The 23,018-nt window shown below is 44.9% G+C and overlaps 5 protein-coding genes across 6 annotated transcripts in view; 2 read left to right on the forward strand and 3 right to left on the reverse strand.

The window, feature by feature from the left end:
• DYNLL1 (dynein light chain LC8-type 1) overlaps window positions 1–16,080 on the reverse strand; it is a 38,699-nt gene extending 22,619 nt beyond the window's left edge. The window contains exon 1 of the mRNA XM_082354532.1: window positions 15,949–16,080. The gene's annotated coding sequence lies outside the window, so the exon portion shown is untranslated. The remainder of the gene's footprint in view (window positions 1–15,948) is intronic.
• On the forward strand, window positions 4–6,563 carry SRSF9 (serine and arginine rich splicing factor 9). 2 transcript variants are annotated; one of them, XR_014234235.1, is made up of 4 exons: window positions 4–329; window positions 2,710–2,870; window positions 4,376–4,795; window positions 6,069–6,201. XR_014234235.1 is itself a non-coding variant. In XM_082354531.1 (4 exons), exons 1-4 carry the CDS (start codon window positions 142–144, stop codon window positions 6,210–6,212), a joined length of 666 nt encoding a protein of 221 aa, XP_082210657.1. In that variant the 5' UTR covers window positions 5–141; the 3' UTR covers window positions 6,213–6,563. The 2 variants fall into 2 exon arrangements, 1 of the variants encoding a protein (XP_082210657.1); XM_082354531.1 differs by having other exon boundaries at window positions 5–329; window positions 4,376–4,548; window positions 6,069–6,563.
• Window positions 7,124–16,326, reverse strand: GATC (glutamyl-tRNA amidotransferase subunit C). Its single transcript, XM_082354553.1, has 4 exons — window positions 16,217–16,326; window positions 15,949–16,121; window positions 9,315–9,418; window positions 7,124–7,826 (listed from the first exon to the last, which is right to left on the reverse strand). The coding sequence occupies exons 1-4, from the start codon at window positions 16,295–16,297 to the stop codon at window positions 7,774–7,776; spliced, it is 411 nt and encodes a 136-aa protein (XP_082210679.1). The 5' UTR covers window positions 16,298–16,326; the 3' UTR covers window positions 7,124–7,773.
• A 34-nt stretch (window positions 16,327–16,360) lies between these two features.
• TRIAP1 (TP53 regulated inhibitor of apoptosis 1) lies at window positions 16,361–19,097 on the forward strand (the record flags this gene model as incomplete). Its single annotated transcript, XM_082354555.1, has 2 exons — window positions 16,361–16,540; window positions 17,492–19,097. 2 exons carry the CDS (start codon window positions 16,361–16,363, stop codon window positions 17,573–17,575), a joined length of 264 nt encoding a protein of 87 aa, XP_082210681.1. The 3' UTR covers window positions 17,576–19,097.
• Window positions 19,098–19,696: 599 nt separating this feature from the next.
• COX6A1 (cytochrome c oxidase subunit 6A1) lies at window positions 19,697–21,638 on the reverse strand. The gene is made up of 3 exons (XM_082354554.1): window positions 21,487–21,638; window positions 21,199–21,341; window positions 19,697–19,981 (listed from the first exon to the last, which is right to left on the reverse strand). The coding sequence occupies exons 1-3, from the start codon at window positions 21,584–21,586 to the stop codon at window positions 19,898–19,900; spliced, it is 327 nt and encodes a 108-aa protein (XP_082210680.1). The 5' UTR covers window positions 21,587–21,638; the 3' UTR covers window positions 19,697–19,897.
• Between the last annotated feature and the right edge of the window lie 1,380 nt (window positions 21,639–23,018).

The raw sequence follows: 23,018 nt of genomic DNA on the forward strand, positions 1-23,018 counted from the left end.
GACCCTTTCGCTTCCGTTCCCGTTCCCACAATGCTGTGCGGCTGAGCGCCTCCGAGCCCGCGGGGACGCTGCGGGGGGACCCCGGCTGAGGCGGCGGCGGGGACGTGGGCTGCGGCAGGCCCGCGGCGTCGGGCGGTGCGGATGTCGGGCTGGGCGGACGAGCGCGGCGGCGAGGGCGACGGACGCATCTACGTGGGGAACCTTCCGACCGACGTGCGCGAGAAGGACCTGGAGGACCTCTTCTACAAGTACGGCCGCATCCGCGACATCGAGCTCAAGAACCGGCACGGCCTCGTGCCCTTCGCCTTCGTGCGCTTCGAGGACCCGCGGTGAGGGCCCCGCGCCGCCCGCCAGCCCGCCGGCCGGCCCGACGCCCCGGGCCCCCGCCTTCCCTCCCCTCCCCGCTCCCTTCCAGGGCCTCCCCTCCCCCCTCGCCGCAGACCCCTCACGGCGCCCCCGGGTGGAGGCTGAGGCCTCATCTCGCCGCGGGGCTCCGGGCAGTCCTTTGCTCCGTCACTTCCTCTATTATTATTTTTTTTACTTAGAAACACAAAAGCCGGGTCTTGGGAGGGCCCAAGCCCGCCCAGACCGGCCTCAGGGATGGTACAGATGCCCGTTCTCTCCCTCGCGGCAGGACAGGCACCCTTCGGAGAAAGCGGCCCAGGGCTTGGGAAGCTTGGCCCCTGAGCCGGCCCGGAGAGGACTGGGTGAGGAGAAAAGGGTCGCCCTCCCTGCCCACTCCTCCCCCCAGCTGGGACCTGCCGTTGTGGGGCGCACAGTGCCGGGGTGTGGATGCCTTTGGAGGGCGTAAAGGGGCTCTTTGATGGAACGGATCTCCATCCACGCGCGCCCCGCCCCACACGGCCAGGGCCTCGTTCTGATAAAAGCGTCAGGGATCTGGGAAAACTTCTAAAACAGTCTGATGGGGGTCTCTGATTTCACTGTTCCTCCTCTAATAAGGGAGGCACCGCTAGATGCTAAGGGCCCCGAGGATGTGGAAGCTCTAGATCCCGAAACCGGCTCGAAGGGGGTCTTTGTGACTTTGCAAAGAGTGTCGGCCCTTGCCCCAGAAAAGGCCTGGGAACTTTCAACACTGCGCTTGTTGGTTCGCACTGTGTTGGTTACTACACTCGGGGTAAATCGGAACTCGCTCGCTGGTTTCCAGCATTGGCTGAGGGAGCGCTTTGCCTAGTCTGCGCCCTGCGGGCTTCACTCCGAGGACTGCCCGTGGGGTGTCCTGCCCATCTTGGGGGGTGATACGAGGCAAGGGGAGCGTCTGAGGATGAGGAGGCTGGACGCACCCTAAGCCTTTGATGGCTGAAGACTCTGACGGAGCTCATTCCTAGTGTCTTGCCATTTGCCTCAAAAAATGGAACTAGGCATTTTCACACACACCTAAACTGGAAAAGGTTGCACGTCTATTAATTAGTAACAGTTTCCGTGTGTTTCTTAAGTTGCTATGTGTCATGTACCATACTATGTATCATTTAGCATTTTCAACAGCCTATAAACTAGGTGCTACTAATCACATTTTCAGATGAGGTAACAGGATTTAGAGTTGATAAAAGGGAAGGGTACTAGGGAAGGTAGGATTTGAACCTCCTGCCCTATCGAATACAAACGTACTGTATGATATGTCATCTTTTCCCTCATTCCTTTCATAATGAAAAGCTATCTTTTGCTATTGCTAGATGCCAAGTTTCAAGCAAAGCACTGCACACGTAGTATCTTATTTAATCCTTACAAAAACCCTGTGAGACAGGCATATTACTCACATTCACATGTAAAATCTTGATCACATACTTACACAGAGACAACTACTAGTAAGTAGCAGGAGGATGATTTGAACTGAGGACAGTTTTTATTCATAGTCTTAAACCCTGGCAGTTCTGCCTCTCTCCCACTGTATTATGAATATAGCTAAGGTTGAACTGGATGTGGTCCTCCTTGCTCTTAATCCTGGGACTGGAATCTTGATTAGTGTTTATGTGCCTGTGACAACTGAATGCTGCCTTCATTAGTATGTCTTCAGCTGTTTGTCCTCTCAACCTCTGAGGGCATTCTCTCTCCTATCAATATTGGAGAACCAGCTTGGTGTTCCTAACTCTCCTAGAGCCCTAGGAAAGACTTTTAAAGTATTACTTTATTGGATATTTACCTCTTTTGATGAAACTGTACCCAGAGTGGTTTTGACAACTTAGTCCTCCAAACCATGCTGAAAAGGTACACTTGAAGGAACTCCATATTCCTCACGAAACACTAATTTGCATTTGTCTTTTGAGCCTTACCTCTTTTTAAATGGGTTTTTCTTTCTATAGACTTGAATGTACTAGGCCTTGAGGAAGAATATTAAAGGACTAGTGTGTGGTGTGCATTTTGAGAAACAGCTCACCAAGGTTAGAGAAACACTTTATTGGCAAAATCAACCATCTGTCAACAGTTTATTTTTTTCTGAATTAGTTCTGTTATCTGTTTGTCTATTCATTATCATTTCATACCTAGAGAACCCTGTGTGTGACAGCTGTAAAGTTTAATTCCAATATCATGAAAGGTCTTCAGACCAAAGCAGTAGTGCATCAAGTTCCGGGTTTTTGTTCTTTTGTTTTTTTTCTCACTTGAGGTTTTCCTTTTATTCTTGTTAGTCATGTTCCTCACTGGGAAGTCAGTCGGCCCTCCTGAGCAGCACTAACTCCAAACTTTTCTTTGCAGAGATGCTGAGGATGCAATTTATGGAAGGAACGGTTATGATTATGGCCAGTGCCGGCTTCGTGTGGAGTTCCCCAGGACTTACGGAGGTCGGGGTGGGTGGCCCCGTGGTGGGAGGAATGGGCCTCCTACAAGAAGATCTGATTTCCGAGTTCTTGTTTCAGGTATGTTCCTTTCAAACTAAATAAGATGATGCATGTAAAATACTTAGCACAGAGTCTGGCCTCCAAGAAATGTTAGCTGTTATTCTTCAGTGCGTGGGATGTGTGGGGTTTTCTTTTCAACAGCCCATGCACAGTGACAGTCTGAAGCCCTGCCAGTGAGGCAGGTACCTTGCCAGTGAAATTGCACTGATAGTGCAGCCTTGATAGAACATAAACTTTCTTCTTATAATGGAGTTTTCTAGTGTTGAAAGGGAAGATGATGGCAAAACCCCCTGAGCTGGAATTCTAAAGACATTTTCTTTTGGAATGTACCCTGGTGTCGGACTTGCTAGAAAGACATTGCAGAAGCCAGATTTGAACAAATTACCTAGCCTTGGATCCTAAAATAGGCCATATTTTGTGGTGGTTTTGGAATTATGTAAAAAAGAAACCAAAACTACAACTTGGAGTCTTAGTGATTGTATTGCAAAGTATAGAACGAAATGTCTAGTGTTGACAAGTGATGAAATGCTAAGCTCAGAGGTTTATGCATCTTTTTGAAATATTAACACACTGGTAAAAACCTGGGGCCTTCTGCACATTGCAGGGGTGTTTTAGGGCCCTGGTGGAGTGAAGTGTATTGAGGAGCCTGGCACTGTCTTAGATGTGAATGTCACACAGTCACATCAGACTCCCATGGCGCTTAAGAGTGATCCTGTCAGTATCTGCCTATCTGTGTCCCTTTGTAATTTTTTAACCCCAGAACTCTATTCCCTCCTTCAGGATGTCATGCATATCTTTTTTTCTCTCCATGCTGCTCTGAAATCCTGCTTAGAAAACTATTAGGAAATGGCTGCAGTCCTGAGCTGTGAGCGGTAAACACAGCCTTTGAGAGCAGGAGCACATTTCCCTTTCATGACATCAGGTAGGGTTGTATGACTCCCGACTAGTTTTAGCGTCTGAGTCTTACCTTTTCCCCTACTGTATTGAAGAGTGTTGGTGATCTTTTAAGAGGTACTTTGTCTAGTTTGTCAGTCATTCACACCTACAGGAAAACAAAATTTCGATTTTCGTTGTGTTAGTTCAGCTACACTTTGGTTATTTTATTGGATGGTTTCAAAATTCCTATGTCCTGGGAACCCAGTCAGGCAAGAAATAATTGGTACCGATAAATTTCATAATGGAAAAAATTAGAGCTCAAAGTCTTGGGAGTTTGTTATTAATTATGAAGGACAAAGAAAGAGAGGCTCTGAATTCTTAGAGGTACTAAACCTATAATGGGATGAACTTCTTGGTCTGTCGGAAAGGCTTGGTCTCTGGAAGATTATCCTAGGACCAGCTTCTTATGGTGGTTTACCACACATACTTTAGTGTTCTTCTCTGGTTTTGTGTCCCTTATTAAAGTTTGTGATTTGGGGACCCTCAGGATTTAAAAGTAGTGATTGATGGAGAAGGGACCCTAGGTCTTGATGGCTCTTAACATAGATGAAGGATGTGGCCTCTCCTCTCATGTTCTCTGTGCCTAGGACTTCCTCCATCAGGCAGCTGGCAGGACCTGAAAGATCATATGCGAGAAGCTGGGGATGTCTGTTACGCAGATGTGCAGAAAGATGGAATGGGGATGGTTGAATATCTCAGAAAAGAAGACATGGAATATGCCCTGCGTAAACTGGATGACACCAAATTCCGCTCTCATGAGGTGGGTCCCCACCTTCTGTTGAGGAGCTTGTACCTAGACCACTCCACCTGAAGCTGACCTAGCAGAAGTAGCAACAGGCCATGCGTTTGCCATTTGAGGACCTCACAATACCATAAAAGATCTATCTTACGTGGACAAAGCCAAGGAATTCATCATGCCTAAGCCCTGCAGGGTCATAACAGAGAGAAGTCTGCAGTCATAGTATTTTTAACCTGGAGAGAATACTGGTGCAGTCTGTCATAATGTGGTGAGCTATTCCATGATAACACCCTTTCACAACTGGCTTAATCCGCAGTGTCCCTCCATGAACCTAATTATTATGGCTCTCCCTCCTTTGGGTCTAGTCTGGGCTCTGCAAGCCAACCTCATCATCTCAGCCCTTCTAGGTACTGCTACTGGGGCTGAGTTGTCACTTCACTGTGCCTTTCCCAAAGTGATGCAGGAGCCTCTTTGAAACCTTAGCCCTTGGCATTTTCTTGTTGTTCATCCCCTCACCCTGGGGACTTAGTTCTTGATGTGCTTCCTTTCAAGTAGGTGGATGCTGCTTTGGATCTCAGTTTGATTCAAATGGTGACTATTCCTTTGATACCATTGAGACCAGATACCAGGCCACCAATTGGACATTTTTGCTGGTTATCCTGTCCTGACTTGCTATGGGGTTTAGGGATGTCTGGGGACATGAATTTCTGGGCCCATTTCTTTTTCGAAGGATTCATATAATTCCCTAACTTTATGGCTTGGAGGCTGCATGGGTTAACAGTGCTTTTGCTCAGACTGTCCTCTAAGACTTGAATTTGCAGCAGAAACAAAACAGCACCTGGTCGTCAGTTATACTACAAAGCAGAGTCTCAGTAAGGGTAATCAAATTACTGACTTCACTGAGGGAAAAAGCATCTGGCTTCTTTCATCTTAGGGTCTTTAGATCTGAGAATGCTGGCTGAGGGCAAAGGGCCTGGAGGTAGGCCTGCCTGGACATGACTCCTCTGCTGCTTATTAAAATCTTAGCCGACCTACTCCGAACCCTGGTTCCTCTATATGCAAAATAGTCACAATAATAGCATTATCTTAAAAGACTTGCCAGGAAGCCAAATAATGAAGATAACTAAGCATCTAGCCCAGGTCCTGACACCTGGGAGGTGCTAAATACAGGTTAGCTCCTTCATAGGTACCCACCCAAAGAGGCATATGTGAGGTGGCAGAGGACTAAACTATATATCTGACCTCTGAGATCTTTCCAGTTCTTAGATCCTGGGGGTTAGTGGCAGGAATTCAGATATGTTAACAGTAGTAGCTAGTAGCTGAGTTATTTACCACATAATCGAGTTGCCATTTATTTGTGTCACCTTGGGCAAGAATACCTACCTCCTGCACTATTGCGAGGGTTTAATGAGATAGCATTGTGCCAAGCAAACAGTAAATGCTCAATACTTAACTATTATTGTTAGGCAGCCATGTTAGGTGTTGGTGTGCTTTATTCTTCTGGGTCTTATTTTTTCCTTTACCTTTTGTTTGAATTTCAGGGGGAAACTTCCTACATACGCGTTTATCCAGAGAGAAGCACCAGCTATGGCTACTCACGGTCTCGGTCTGGGTCAAGGGGCCGTGACTCTCCATACCAAAGCAGGGGTTCCCCACACTACTTTTCTCCTTTCAGACCCTACTGAGACAGGTGATGGGAATTTTTTCTTTATTTTTTAGGTGAACTGAGCTGCTTTGTGCTCAGAATCTACATTCCAGATTGATGATTCAGTGTCTTAGGAAATTTTTTTAATTTTTTTTTTTTTTAAGGAAATAAAACTACATAATTTCTACCAGGGCCATATTAGCAGTGAAACATTTTTAACTGCGGAAATTATGGTTTTGGTTCAGAAACAAGTTGTATATTTTTCACCCCTGATGATGGGAAAAAAACCAGTGCTGTATCTTTGTGGGTTGCTCTTCTACGGAGATCAGCTGTTACTGTGACTTAAGTCGGCCCATTCTGTTTAGAAATATATTTTAAACATTTAATAATTGACATGTGTGATTGTCCTTAATTACGTTCATAGATTTCACCAAACAGGCACACTGAAATAGTAAAAAAAAAAAAAAAAAAAAAAAAAAAATCATTGAGTTGTAGTGGCAGCTTGTACCCAATTGGTAAGGAGCAGGAGTGGATTACTTTATTTGGGGATAAAGATGGTGGTCTGAGAACTTCAATCCCAAGGGCAGGTTCAGGGTTCTCTTATAATTCAAGGCCAACTGTGTAAATTAAGCTGCTTTAAAGAAAAGAGGGCGCATTGCAGATAGGGGAAGGGAATGGGAAGGCTAAAAACAGACTTTTAAAAGTGGGCACGAGCATAAAGATCATTGGGAAATTCTTAGCCAAAACCAACTTTGGCAGTTCGTTAGGGAAAAAAAGACCAAAAAAGTTTTGGTTCTATCACTTTCACTCCTAAATTTGTCTCATTTGTCCCTGGTACCTGAGCTTTAAAAAACAAAACAAACCCCAAAACAAAAAACCCCACTGTCTTGGATTCTGTTCAGTTCAGTAATCATGGGGCAGGGGGCCTACTTTGTCACAGGCCCAGGGCTATTTTTTTTTTTTTAGACCACTTTATTGAAATACAGTTGACCTGTAAAAAGCTGTACTTTTAATGTATACAACTCAGTGAGTTTGGGGTTAAGTATACACACATGAAATCACAACCATGAAGGCCATAAACATATCCATCACCTCCCAAAGCTGCCTCCTAACCTTAGCAGAAAGTCAGCCCTCTGCTTGGAACAAAGTGGGTACCCAAGAACAAATTTAAGTGTGTTCAGTAAAGATAAAAGGCTGCTCAAGTCAATGGAAGCAGCAACTGAAAAGGACAACTCAGGTTGTCACATAGTGATCAGATGCAATGTCTAACAGTTACATAAATAGAAAAATTCACTTAAATGCAGTTTGGTAGACAGTCTTTTGGGGAGGGGATAAAGTCTTCCATACAGAACAGCCTGTGAGTACACTGATCCATTTCCTTGGAAACTGGCAATACCTTCTACTTCGGTTGGCATCAGGGACTATTTGCCTCATTTTGGCTAGATCTTTCCCAATTCTGTCTTCAAAAGAGTTAGTTACTAAAAGATACCTAACCATCACTTTTTTCAGGTGACTGAAGGAAGTGGGAACATTAGTGTTCGTAACAAAATAGTCATTGCACTTCCATGTTTTTAGAGGGCACCCCTTCCCAGAATAGCTACTCAGTGGTGTGAGAAGGGCTCTTTTTCATCCAGCTTTGGCCAAGAGATATTACCTGTTTGAAAACAATAACAAAAAGGAATGTTATAGTTGAGCCTGCTTTCCAACTGGCTCTACACTGAGCTAACTGGTTTGTCATGAAAAATAAGCAATGGAAATAAGTGTAGCTATTACACTGTTTTTCTAACTATGAGTATCTGAAAGAACCAGTTATAAGTGAAGCCTAATCAATGCACACTTTTCAGTAAGTAGCAGAGACAGGTTAATTAGACATTTATATGCATATGGGAGAGGAAGGAGAGACTGACTGTGAACTCAGTTTTTCCCAAGAAGCAAAGTCTGACACAAGGTTCTATTTGAGAAACAGCATATGTGATCAAATGGATATGTCTGCTGAAACAGCAACAACTATCAGACACTGAGATTGAGAGATTATAAAATCTTATTTCTCTCCACAGTTAACTGAGGTGGTTTAGTTAATCAGAGGCATGAGCTCAAAATTTTTTTAGCTTTCCTTCCCATCCTTGCTTCAACCAGAGCTTTTCTTTAATTGGTTGGTCTTGATCAAAGAGGTATTCCCTGAGCCAGAGGACTGATGTTTGTCTCTGGAGGCTGCTGAGGATTGTTCTCCACTGAGGGGCATCTCCTGAACTTGAAGCTGGCACTTGGAAAGCCATCTACCTGGAGTGCTTAGGCTAGTCCCATTCCCCAATGTCCAGAGGGGTGCAGCAGCTCTGAGGGCTCACCTATCTGCAGTTCAGCTACCCAAGGTTCTGGGTTTTATTATTGGCCCAGAGTTTTAAAATAGTTACAGTGAGGTTTAAAGATGCAAATCTCTACACTAGGGGTTGCAAATTGATCACAGGATGCACCTGGCTTGCAGCAGGTATGTTTTATTTTCATGGTATTTTATTTTTTTAAATCTTGAATTAACACTTAAAATTTGGGAAATAGCACACAAAATGCTAGATGTCCAGGTTCTCTGGGAAAATCGGCTCCCATTCCTGCCTGGCACTGAATGAGAAGCAGCGCATGCCAGCTGCCCCTTTAGGCATAGCTTGAGCTCCAGATGTGCCACTCTACACATCTCTCCCTGCCTCAGTCCTGTTTTTGTTTTGCTCATTCCTGTTAACACCTGGCCCCTAGAGGTGAATGTGACCCCTGGAATCTACTGCCACCTTAGTGTCACCACCTGTATATACTTTGTTTTTTGTTGTTAATACATGTGTTTTTTTTATTTCCAGTTTTATTGAGATAATTGACATACATTGTATAAGTTTAAGGTGTGTAACAATGATTTGATACATGTATATATTGCAAAATGATCACCATAATAACATCCTAGAGTCACCACGCTGTACATTATATCCCCAGGACTTATTTAACTTATAACTGGAAGTTTTTACCTTTTGACTTCCTTCACCCTTTTGCCACTTTATACTTGTCAGTGTGCTTTCACATAGCAAATCTGGGCCTCACAGTTCCTACTGCATTCTTAGTTTACTGTGGGACAGTCTGTTAAGCCATTTTGGGCAACACATACCTGGGGGAGCCACAAAATACTCCTCCACAACTCGATGGGAGTTTTGTAGTAGTTCTTCAGCACAGTTGCCTTCTACCACATTGTCGGATCTCAAGTACAGACATCTACAAAACCAGAAGTTTAAGGTTACCTTCTCAGAACATGGCTTCTAGGGCATGGGTGGAGAGGGTCAAGTATGGGAGAACAAGGGAGCAGCATATTCTTGAGTTACAGTCACTGCTCAAAGATGGAGGAGCTGTGGTCAACAGTAGACCAAATAACAGCCTACCATTTATAGATTCTCCCAAGAACCCTGTGAGGTAAGTGGTAGTTATTCCTCAGGATTGATATGTTTAATATTTTTGATGATTACTATGGGTAAGTTGCTTTTGGCGGAGATAGGTAAGAAGGCAATTACAGTATAACATATTAAATCTAACAGAGGTAAGCAATGCTTGCCAAGGGACTAGGTAGGGGGACCTAACCCAGCCTGGGTGAGGGACAGGTCCTCAGAACAGGTGATGTCACTCCTTAACCATGGTCAAGGAACAGCTGGGTTGGGACTTCCCTGGTGGTCCAGCGGTTAAGGCTCCACGTTCCCGATGCAGGGGGCCCAGGTTCAATCCCTGGTCAGGGAACTAGCTCCCACATGCCGCAACTAAGAGCCTCCATGCTGGGCTTCCCTGGTGGCACAGTGGTTAAGAATCCGCCTGCCAATGCAGGGGACACGGGTTCGAGCCCTCGGGAAGATCCCACGTGCCGCATAGCAACTAAGCTGTGTGCCACAATACTGAGCCTGTGCTCCTCAACAAGAGAAGCCACCGCAATGAGAAGCCCATGCACCGCAACGAAGAGTAGCTCCTCACTGCAACTAGAGAAAGCCCACGCACAGCAACAAAGACCAACGCAGCCAAAAATAAATAAGTTAATTTAAAAAAAAAAAGCCCGTATGCCACAACTAAAGATCCTGCACACAGCAATGAAGATCCTGCACACAGCAATGAAGATCCCATGTGAGACCCAGCACAGCCAAATAAATATTTTAAAAATATGTATACACTTAAAAAAAAAAGAGAAACAGCTGGATTGGGGGGATGATGGGAAATGAGCAAGGTACAGAAACTTGCTCAAGAGTGGTTATAAATAACTTAAGCTGCTAAGTGACAGGACTGGGATCCGAGCCCGGTTCTGGTACCCCTAAGATGAGTGCTTTTTTCATCACAACCACCTTTGTGGATGTAAAAGTACCTGCCCTTGCCAGATGTACCACGAACATAGCTCAAGAATCTCACACTGTTTTCGGGGCTTAGTGGTTTCATTAAACTATCCAGATGGCAAACTAGTGAAACCAAACAGGAGTTGAACACATCTGTGGGGCTTCCCTACTGTTTTAAGGTTTAAAAGTGCATGACAAGAGGTTTGAGTTGGCTTCCAGATACCTGGGCTGAAAAATAAGCAGTCTGCTCAATCACTAAGAGGGTAGCAGCCAAGCTCTTTCTGCTCTGAGCCAGACACAGACCGCGGGCTAAACCTAATGGGACAACGGGGCAAGGGTGTGACGTGACCATCTGGGTAGAGGCTGCATAGAAGGCCAAGTTGTAATGATAAGATTCTTTTAGGAAAGGATTGGTTCTTCTATTTCTTTGGGGCACCCAGCCCTGGGCAAGACACGATAAACACTTATTCATGGTACGAAGAGTGGAAAGCTGGACTCTATTCCAGGACTGGCACCGTCTTAACTGTGTCACCTTGAACAAGTTTGATCTTTCTAAGACCTTAAGCTTCTTGCCAAAAAAAGGGAAGGTTGCACTAGATTTTTTTTTTTTTTTTTTTACCATACAAGGATTATGCACTCATACTCATTCAAGGAAACTTGGAGAACAAAAATAAAAGTAATCTGCAAAGGTGACCATTGGACTTTCTGGGGTTTATATTTCTGTTCGGCAGTATAACAAAATGGCTAAGAGACTGGGCTTCTGAATCACTGCAGAATTCAAACTGAGAGCTGCACGTGGCCTGTATGCAAGTTACTTATCCTTTCCATGTATCAGTTTCCTTGTTTGTAAAATGCTTCAGAGAATTGCTGGGACAATTAAATGAAATGATGTTTAAAAAGAAGGTTTGGTAATGCTGGGCTTGCATTCTTAGGGCCACAGGAGGTGGGCGCTGAATAGCACCTGCTCTTTTTTCGAAAAGAGTTTGTACACCCCAGGTACCCCTCAGTCCCCACTACTCATTCAGAGAATATCTAGGCACTTAACCTGCTATAATCACTCACAACCCTCCCAGTCCACAGGGACTGGAGGCTGCTAATTGTTCCTGGGCACTTGGAGATTTTGACAAAAAAGACTATACAACTGCCAAGAGGTGGTTAAAAGCTACTGCTTCCCAACAGTAGGTAGCAATTGATTTGTTCACTCATTTGGTAACTGGGTTTCCTATTAAGTGACATTTCCAGAAAGACAAAATTCACCTCTTTAAATATCACAATTTCCACCTAATTACTATTTAAGATGGAGTTGTTTGTAGAATAAATCCACACCTCCCTATTTTCTTAAACACAGGCTACTGAACACAGGGTCTCTGTGAGGGTGGCACACCAAGCAGACCCCTCACTTGGCAAGTCGCTTAACTTTTCTTGACCTTGGGATCATGCATAAAACACCAAACAGGACCAGATGAGCTCTTTAAGTGCCTATCAATTATGACTGACTGAATGTCTACCTCACCTCATCTTTCTCAGTCAGGGTTCTATTATAAGAGCGTTTAGTCCAGATACGTAGGACAACTTCTATGCATCTGGGCTAGTTGTTAGTTATGTACCATCCTTGGGAGACTTGAAAAAAGAGTCCATTGATCTTTCTGTGTCCTCAATCAGATGAAAGACCCTGGCTGAGAAAACTTTTGACTGTGAATTAGAAATCCCTGCCCTCTAAAGCTCACAGACAAGGCACTTAGACCAGTAACTGTGGGAAATGCAGTTAATTTCATGGACAGCACTATGGCAGCATGGCAGAAGAAGTGCCCCTGCTGGCCCCTGGGCTGACCAATGGAACAGCTCTGCTGTTGTTTTAAGTTTCTTTCTGCCTCTTCCCTGCTATCAGGCTGCCAGGAGTTGTTTCTCTGGGCACCACTCTACTTCCATCTACAAGCCTTTTAATTTATTTCTAGTTTCAGGCGGACTGAAATGAGAGCTAATCGATTTGGCAAATAAGGCTCTGAGGGACATCCTAAGCATTGAAGTTATTTGGCTGCAATCAGAGATGTCACCTGAGTCAGTCTCTGGATCTGAGATGAAAAAGGATAAAGTTTCTAGGGGCTGACTTTATTACTGATTGATTGATTGATTTTTTTGGCTGCGCCATGAGGCTGGTGGGATCTTAGTTCCCCGACCAGGGATTGAACCCGGGTACCGGCAGTGAAAGCACCGAGTCCTAGCCACTGGACTGCCAGGGAATTCCTGGGGTTGACTTTAGAGGGCATATCTAGAGCAGTATTTGAGAGAAGCTCTGAGTTCCAAGTCCTGGATTCTCCTCTTAATACCTGTGAAACTTTGGCACAGGTTACATAACCTTTCTGAGCCTTGGTTTCTTCATCTATGAAAGAGATACTAGTATTTGCCTTTCGGGATTATATGTGATTACTGAGATATAACGCATATAAAATCTTAGTGCCTGGTACATAAGCATGCTAATGCTTTTTAGCTCAAAACAAATGATAGGTTATTAATGGGCCAAGAGATTTCTGTTAGCCAGTCAGGACCTTTACAGCTAGTGCGGCTATCACCTAAAACCATTTAACACTTGTCTTCACTTAACTGGGTTCCATTTCAAATGTCAGTGAAGGCAGTACACTCAAAACATGAAAATCCTACAAATGTCACATCTAAAATGGAATCATTACCCCAAACTGGTTTCCTAATTTATGGCAAGACTGCAAATCACTGAATACTAAGTCACTATTCCAGTTACCAGAACCAAATCCCTCTTCATCTTTTCCACAAACTCTTCCCTGAGTAATAGCTGCATTTCTTTATAGTTACCCTCTAGATGCCTTGGGAAATTCTGACTGCTCTTTGCGCTTCTATTCCCACCTTTCCGATAGATAATAAAGAACATTCAACAAACATTTACTGAGTGTCTGCTCAGTGCTAGATGAAGATGAGCAATAACAAACATGCTCCCTGTGAGGTGGACGAGCAGTAGGAGAGGGGCAGAGAATCAAATATCAATTAAATAGATGTATAAATACATGTAAAATTACAGCTCTTTTGAATACCATGAGAGCCACAGGTCCTGAAAGAGAACCTGACTCAATACAGAAGAATGAAAACTTCCTTGAGGAAGTGGCAGTTGAAATCTGAAGAAAGGAAATTAAGTAGGCAAAAAAAAAAAAGGAATGTGGGGACTTCCCTGGCAGTCCAGTGGTTAAGACCCCGCGCTTCCACTGCAGGGAACACGGGTTTGATCCCTAGTCAGGAAACTAAGATCCTGCATGCTGTACAGTGAGGCCAAAAAAAAAAAAAAAAGGAATGCATGGGCTGAGATGGGGATAAAGGCAAGAGCCCAGAATTCTAACAAGGGGAAAGAATGGAGAGCTCTGGGAAAGCGATGTCTTGAAGAAGTGGGCAGAAGCTTGGTTAAATGATGCCCCACAGGCTATGGTGAAGCTTTCCTTTTTATCCTAAAGAGCACTAGGAAGCCACCTGAAGGACTTGGGTAGGAGAATGACATCAGATTTCTGTTCTGAAACACTGTAACTTTGGGCAAATTGGTTAACCTCCCTAGACCTAAGCATCAAGATTACAAAATAGAGGATTTGAAGGAATCAAAGACTGGAGTGAGACCATGAGGCTAGCAAGCACTTTACATGAAGGTTATGGTTACAGATAAGTGTGGCTCTCCCTACCGGCATTGACTAATGGCAGCTTTCTTTCTCCCACCTGTACCAGGAGTTTATTTTTTAAAATTCCATCAGGAAAAGGCTAGGACAGAGTTGTAGACTGCCCATATCTTTATAGGCTACATACCCATCCTTTCTAAGAAGCTGCAGTCCCAAACAGCAAACAAGTCTGCTTTTCAAAAAAGATCATTTTCTTTTAAAATGTATTAAGATTTGGCAACAATTGGTAGAGGTGGGTAGATAGAGGCTGCACCTTTTTAGTATTCATAAGCTGCTTTGTCAAAGACCCACCCCTCCCTGTTGCATTACACTACTTCACTACTTGGGTTATTACTCTGCCCCCTTAGGCATTTGTGTTTTGGGCCCTAGGTATAAAATGAAAAGTTAAAACTTCCCTCTGGGCTTCCCTGGTGGCGCAGTGGTTAAGAATCCGCCTGCCAATGCAGGGGACACGGGTTTGAGCCCTGGCCCAGGAAGATCCCACATGCCACGGAGCAACTAAGCCCGTGTGCCACAACTACTGAGCCCGCGTGCCACAACTACTGAAGCCCACGCGCCTAGAGCCCATGCTCCGCAACAAGAGAAGCCACGACAATAAGCCACGCACCGCAACGAAGAGTAGCCTCTGCTCGCCACAACTAGAGAAAGCCTGCACGCAGCAACGAAGACCCAACACAGCCAAAAAAACAAAAAACAAAAAAAACTTCCCTCTGCATTCCCATCTTCTTTAACACTAACCATCGTTAATAGTTTCTTGCATGCCCTTTCAGGGAACAAAACAAAACTTAATGCATACACCAGAGTATATAAAATAGATTACACATAAAGTATCGATAATACCATATACGATGTCCTGAACTTTGCCTTTTTTATTAAGTATATCTTGGAGACCTTTCCATATCAGCATATATAGTTATTTCATTATTTTTAACTGCCAAATACTCCAGTGTACTATGATGATGTATTTAGCCATGAAGGACACTTAGATTGTTTCTGGGGTTTTTTTGTTTCTTTTCTGTTGTTTTGTATTATAAACAGATCTGCATACCCTGGGCGCTTGTGAACACATCTTGATGCACTTTCACAGATATTTCCATAGGGAACCACTAGGTCAGAAACTATGTACATTTAAAATTTTTGAGACAGGAATTCAGCAGCAAGGAAATCAGACATGAGCTCACATTCTATTAACAAGAAACATTACAAATCAACAAAAATAAGATAATCAAGAAAAATATTAGAAGAAAACCCTGGGACTTCCCTGGTGGTCCAGTGGTTAAGACTCCGCGCTTCCACTGAAGGGATCGCGGGTTCGATCCCTGGTCCGGGAACTACGATCCCGCATGCCGCACGGCCAAAAAAAGAAGAAGAAAACCAGACAGGATAAGGAGTTAATGCAAAGATCCTAGAGGAGCAACGAATCTGGCGTGTTGGAGAAACGGTAAAGAAGCCAATGTGGTTGGAGTGATAAAAGCAGTACTTCGGTGCGGTAGGGAGGGACTCTAGGAAGTTGGGCCTCGAAAGCGAAGCTTAGCAGTTCGGATTTTGTTCCTAGTTACACGGGGAGCCCTCGAGGATTTTACAAGGGAGGGACAGGATCCATAATGAACAAGGGAAAGAGTGAAAGCACCCGCGGGGTGACCGTGGGCAAGTTCTCGCATCTCGCTTCTGTGAAATGAGACACTAATCTTCATCTTAACTGGGAGCGAAGGCGCCGCAGGCAAGGCTTCGAGGGCCGTAGTCGCAAGCTTACCTGTCCTCCAGAACTGACTCCATGGGCTCCACCCCGTCCGTGTCCACGGCGCGGAGCCGGTCGGCGAAGGCGATGGCTTTCTCCAGCCGTGCCACGGCCTCTTGGCTGCCGAAGTCCACAAGCGCTAGCCGTTCCAGGTGCTCGATCAACTCGGCCGTGACCCGGCGGCTTCCCTGGGGGAGGATGAGGCGGAGGGCTTGGGTCACGGGTGGGGCCTGCTCCGCCTCCCGCCCCGCTTCGGCACCCGCCTAGACGCCCCGGCCTCTACCTGAGGAGCGGCCTTGGAGGGGAAGCCCCGGCGCCCGCCCGCCGACGCTCGAAGGCCCAGCCACACGGCCCGCGCCCACATTTCTCTCCTTCTCGGCTTCCGTAGTGCGTCCTCTCGTAAAGCCTAGCGACGCGCTTAAAAGTGATGACATCCGAGAGCGCCGCCACCGCCGACGCCATGAACAGCGTAGGGGAGGCTTGCACCGACATGAAGCGTGAGTACGACCAGTGCTTCAATCGCTGGTTTGCCGAGAAATTCCTCAAGGGGGACTGCTCCGGTGACCCGTGCACCGACCTCTTTAAGCGCTACCAGCAGTGTGTTCAGGTGAGCTGAGGCCCGGATCCTCTCGCCTCTACCCCAGGCACCGGCTTCTCTCTACGGTGTCCCTGGCCTCACGCATCGCATCTTGAGGGCGTTGGGACTAGCAGGGTGAAGAAAAGCCTCGATGAGACCAGTGACAGTAGTTCTCTCCCCTACCATCACCAAGGCTGCCTGGTATCTCTCCGAACGACAAAGTTAAATATTTTTGCAGCACTTTACTTTTTACGGAGCCCAGTAACATTCTTTGGTTCATTTGGTGCTCAGCCTGAACTTGCAAAGTGGGCATAGTTATTCGTATTTTATGCATGAACACTCACGCCCAGAAATAGGAAGTGATTAGTCGAAGTTCACTAGAATCAAGTTTCCTTGGATTTTGCGGTGGTGCACTTTTCCAATATTGCTGAGGGACAAGGAGGGGTGTTAACCTCTCTGGCCTGTTAGACATTATGGAGGATCTCCTTTTGTTATATTCCCTTCATTGGCCTATTTTATTCTCTCTTGACTAGCTAGAACATCTTCATTCCAGCCCAGTGAATGTGAAACTGATCTGAATCGTAAGAACAGCCCTGGGCAAGGCACTCCCAATTAGTTAACTTAAAAAACATCCTCAGTAATTCCAGGTGGAGCTGCTGTGTTTACCCAATATACAGATAGGAAAGTTAGGCTTGATCAAAGTTACATAGCCGGTAAGTCCTGGGACTGATTTGAACTTGTGTCTGTCACAATAGAGTGGTGATACTGTTTAAATTCCACTTTTGAACTTTGACGTTAACTCTTTCCAATCTCTCTGGTTTTACACTTAATTTCTTTGTAATCTTATGTTTAAAAGCATGGGGTTTGAATCATGTTTGGTAGTCCTTATGGTCCAGTCAGATTTACTTTTGTACCATCATATTTATAAAGTTTGGTCCTCAGGCTCCATGTAGACCTTTATCATGTGTTTTCTTCCATCAGAAAGCAATAAAGGAGAAGGAGATTCCTATTGAAGGACTGGAGTTCATGGGCCATGGCAAAGAAAAGCCTGAAAGCTCTTCTTGACCTTGACACTCACCTTGAAAATGGACTCCTCAAATCAGGAAATTGAGGACTCTGGATCATATCAGTTAAAGCTGTGAAGATAGCATCGATTTGATGAATTTAGGAGAGAGGAGTTTCCTGTCCTCCTTCTTGATATTTTTCTCTCATTTGTAAATGATGAAAAAAATCACTCTTGGCTTTGAAATTTCTGGCTTTGGCATCAGCAGGAACTCAATGTGCTAAATAATGGGATTATGGTTGCAATACTTGGTCTGGGATCGGTTTTAAATATACCTTGTATGTAAATGCTGATAAGCTTGTCAGGATGACCAAGGCTGCCAGAGTTATGCTTCGAAGGACATTACTTGTACACTGTACTGGGGTTATTGTTCATGGAAGCAACTGGTTAGGATCTCTCTTTTCTCTCAGGGAGATAATGCTTTGGAAAGGGTTCCCAGCACAACAGTTTGGATCAATGCTTGGGAGCACTTTTATTTTTATATAGTAACTTAACTGTTAAGATTGCTGGTGGACTGGGTTAGCCAAGAGGAAGACAGCTTTTAACAGTTCCCTACCTTAAGAAGAGGTGTCAGATCTCATATTAAGATGTGAAAGCTTCAAGAACACTGTGAACACCATCTCAGAGCTCATGGTGTAGTTCAGCAATTAAGATCCTTGGAGTGGCTATGCAGGAGGATCCTAAATTGCAAAGATTTGCTGTTGCCAGCTTTCAACTTAAGTAAATGAATTTAAGTCAACCTGTGTATCATAAAAGTGCCAAAATGCTGCATCTGGTTAAATGGGGGGAGAAAAGAGTTCGCTTTGCCTCCTTTACCCACCCTGCCCTGTAATGCCTGTAATCATGAAGATGGAACAAATTGTAACATTTAGTTTCTATCATTATTTGCCCCTGAAACTCAGTGCACTTTATGGAACTACCACCCTGTAACCCCACACATCCCATATATACACTGGGGGGAGTTTTATAATTTAAAAATGAAGATTTATCTAAGCTAGGTAGTATCATATAGCAAATGGAAACCACTGATTTCTAAAATTTCCACAGTAAGCTACACAAATATCTTAAAATGTTTATATAATGGCACCCCAAAAAATGTCAGGATCAGGTGAGCACTTACACACTTTAGAATGTCATGTAGTCTCCACAGTTGCGTATCTTGAGTAATGTGGTTCAATTTTTTTTGTGCCTATATAGTATGAAACTTGATTTACAGAAGTCCTAGATCCTATTATCTCTTCTCCACTTTACCAGTTATTTTATAAATAACTTCATATTTAATGTGACCAGTTCTTAATGTCATTGCAATACATTCTGCATTTATATTTTGACAGGTTAAGGTCCATTATACAAAAGATATTTGGAACCCAGTTGAGGGAGTCCAGGCAGCAAGCTGGAGTTAAGTATAACTGTCCTGAAGTAAGCCTGGCCACAAGCCAGTCAAAACCTTATAGGCTCTTGAATCTTACCACAAAACTGTCTGGTTGAGCCTTGAGAATAAAACAAATGTTATTATAATTGCTACTAAGGGAATAATTTTTTTCTGATTGTTCCTCATGCTATTTTGACTTTATCCTGCCCTTATAAAATGGCTCCCACTATCTCAACTACTTAAAAGGTTTTAAATTTTGAAGAGGAAATCTTAATTGCTCTTTAATGGTGGTCTCTCCTAATTCCCATGGCTACAGGAAGGTTTTAATTCCAGAAACAAATAAAGCCAGTTCTATATGCAGAAATGTGTCACACTGCCTTTATTTCTCCAAAAGTTTCTGATCCTTCCAGCCTTAAGGGAGCTGAGAGATGACCCAAGATGAGAACTTGACACCTTGGGAGAAAATTATCTGACTGTAGGGAGAATTCTTCAGCAAATGCTGGTGTCTTTGCCATCCAAAGTCTGCCAGGACCCAATTTTGACCCTTAATTAGCTTGACTTGTGGTATCTGCTTTATCCACCCCAGGCACAAGAAACCAACGCCAGGCCTGTTACAAACATTGTTATTTGGAGGCCTGAATTGGACCTGAAACACTGTAAACAGCAGCTGCAGACCTTCACTGCAGAAATAGAAATAACATCAATGCTAATTTCTGAGGGAAAAACACCACCAAAGAATGCAACTCTCAGCTCATGACTAAGTTATTTATTTAAGCCATCTCCTGCCATAAGCAAAGGGACGGAAGATCAGTATAATGGTCATCAAGTATAATGGTCATCACTGGATACAAGAAGGTGAGCTTAACGTCTCGAACACTTTTCTGGTCCATGTGTGCAGAGTAATGGTCCAACCAGTGCTGTGGTCCCCACTGGGTAATGGTCCAGGTTCTCTTTATTCGTCTTCATAGCCAGTTGGAAGCGGATTCACATGAGGGTTATGGAATAGGGTATGGTTACCATCTCCCCAGGGAAAGGGCTGTGGAGTGAAGATGTCAATTAGGCAATTCCAGAAAATAGTTCAGAAACAGCACTACCACGAACTGCCTAAAGTAGGGTGAGTAACAGATAATACATAAAAACAAAATGGAAATTAGTCCTTTAACTACTGGCATATTTCAGCCCTCCCATAATTTAAGGGAGCTCTTATAAATTCCAGGGGAGCCTGTAAAGTAGACAGTATGAAAAGCAAGCTCAAGTTCATTACTCAAAAGCCTCTCCCTGGCAACTGTACATCAGTGCTGTGTTTCTGAAAGTGCAATCCTCCCGTCACCTGTATCAGAGTGGTAGAGGTGGGTATGGGGGCAGAGATGCTTACTTAAATGCAGATTTCTGGACCTGAAACAAATCTCTGGATTGGAAACTGCAACATACCCTCAGTTATTTTGCATGCTACTTTTGAAAAGCATTGCTCTAGGGCAGTGATTTCCAGCCCAGGATGATTCTGCCCCTGTGGGGACGTAAGCCAGTATCTGGAGACATCTTGGGGAGAGAAGCGGATACTACTAGCACCTAGTGGTTAGAGGTCAAAGATGCTGCTAAACATCCTATAACTCACAGGACAGCCCCTCCTCGCCCCAACGAGAATTATCCAGCCCCAAATGTCAATAGTACTGAGGTTAAGAAACCTTACTGCACAGCTTCTAATTCTATTGTACAAGGGTGGGAGTGGCGCTCAAACTCAAAAATTCTTTCTGAATCTAAGGATCCTGCTTAATTTTCCAGTCCTACCTGAGCTAAGTGACGTAATAATTATTATAATATATCTGCATCAATAGCCAAAGGATGACATAGTTGGGATGATAACTAGCAGAGAGGTGAACAGAAGCTGTCGATCTCTTCATTATGCAGCTAGTAGCTTCCAGATGCCCAGGTTTTAGAAAGGTGAACCGCCTTCCGACTTTGCCAGTCTAAGGGAGTTTCCCAAATCTCCAAGTTTTGTACCAGCGACAACTGTTTCAGAACAGTATCAGAAGGCAAAAGATGGGATGACTCGGAGAAAGGAAAACTGAAGGGCACTTATTGTACGACCTTGAAGAAAAGTAAGATACGACCGGAGGAAAAAAAAATGTGTTTGGGAGGATTAAATGAGAAACTGTACACGCACGGCACCCACGCTTTTAGAGAATGAAGAACTTGGACTAGGGCATTTGGAATGAAAAGCGAAGAGACACTCGAAGAGACTGCAAGGGGTACCTTGGACCTGATGCGGAGATGGGGGTAGGCGACGAACTCGGGTCTCTCCTCCTCTCCGTGGTGCGACTTAAGGAACACGTTCAGCATGCTCACTCCCACCCCGGGGAGCGCCACGAAGTAGGTGAGGGCCTTCCACATGCGAGCTGCAGAGGGGGCACGACGCTCAGGCCTGGCGGTAATACGCCCGGGTCTCCTCTCCCTCCCCCAAGGCCTCAAGCCAAGGTCACAGTCCCGCCGCTCTTCGCTCCAGTGGGGCCGAGGCCCGCCCTGAGCACCCAGCCCCAGTACCTGAGCCCTCCTCGCCGTGGGCGCCACTCGACATAGGCCGGCTCAGCAGCCGGGAACGACCTAGCAGCCCAGAAACCCGAGTTGCAGCTGCCGTCGCCATCTTCGACGAGAACCGCTGCAGCGCCGGAAGCGGAAACAGAAAAGTTGACTGTGGGGGCGGGGCCACAACCTCAAAAGGAAGTTCCTATTGGGCGGTGCCTTTTAACCCGAGGAGCCTGCGCACTGTCTTCCGGGCCCGCAGAATCCTAGCCTGAAAGCTCGGAGCCGCAGAGCTGGAGGGAGCATGCGCTCTGCACTCCTGCGTGCACTCCCTGCTCCCTAAGGTCAGCACCCTGGGGAGGTTAAGCGCAAAAGAAAGGTTTGTGGAGGACACCCTGGCATCCGGGGTCGCTCCCTTCGTTGAAGTCCGTACACAGCAACAGGAGGTTCCGAGCACAAACCACTCTATCTAAAATGCCATTTCCCCTCCTCCCTATCCTTTGACTCTGCGCTATTTTTTTCATGGCACCAGGACATAATAATAGTTGTCATCATCATTATTACAATATTTTGTCGGCATCACAGAGTTTATGTTCAATCAGGGGAGACAAAAGATTTTGCCACTGCAGCATCCCCAAACTCTGGAATCGTGCCTGGCAGGTAACAGGTGCTCAACACAAATTTGTTGAATGAATGAAAGAATGAATGAGTGAATGAATGAATAGCAACGGGAAACAATTGGCATCTGTTATATTTTATCTCTACAGTTCTTTCCCACCCCTCCTGTCATTTTTCTTCCTTCTATTCATCTAAAAACAGTTTTAAAAATAAAAGTTAAAAAATAGATACATAAGATAAAATGAAAGTAAACTTTTTTTTTATTTTATTTATTTATTTATTTATTTTTGGCTGCGTTGAGTCTTCGTTGCTACGTGCAGGCTTTCTCTAGTTGTGGCGAGTGGGGGCTACTCTTCATTGTGGTGCGCGGGCTTCTCATTGCGGTGGCTTCTCTTGTTGCGGCGCATGGGCTCTAGGCACGCGGGCTTCTGTAGTTGCAGCACGCGGGCTCAGTAGTTGTGGCTCAGGGGCTCTAGAGAGCAGGCTCAGTAGTCGTAGCGCACGGGCTTAGTTGCTCCGCGGCATGTGGGATCTTCCCAGACCAGGGCTCGAACCCGTGTCTCCTGTATTGGCAGGCAGATTCCCAACCACTGCGCCGCCAGGGAAGTCCCAAAAGTAAACTTTTTGACCATAGGTTCCTTTAAGGATATAATGAAAGCTATGAATCCTTTCCTCACAAAAAATGCAGCTGCTCCTAAGCACACACAGTTTAAGCACGCAATGTTGGGGGAAGAAGGTACTATAAAGTACATCCAGACACCCGCTAAGAGTCCTGTGCCCCAGGTTAAGAACCTCTACTTAGAGGAATAAACAGGGACTCTGGCGTGGTAAGACTGGATTCACATTTTGTTTCCATCCCTCACAGCCTGTATGACCTTGAGCAAGTTAGATAAAACGAATGCTTTAAGGTCCTGCAGTTTCATGAAAACAAAAAT

The sequence above is a fragment of the Balaenoptera borealis genome (assembly GCF_965194805.1).
Source record: "Balaenoptera borealis genome assembly, chromosome: 14".
Classification (NCBI taxonomy): Eukaryota; Metazoa; Chordata; class Mammalia; order Artiodactyla; family Balaenopteridae; genus Balaenoptera; species Balaenoptera borealis.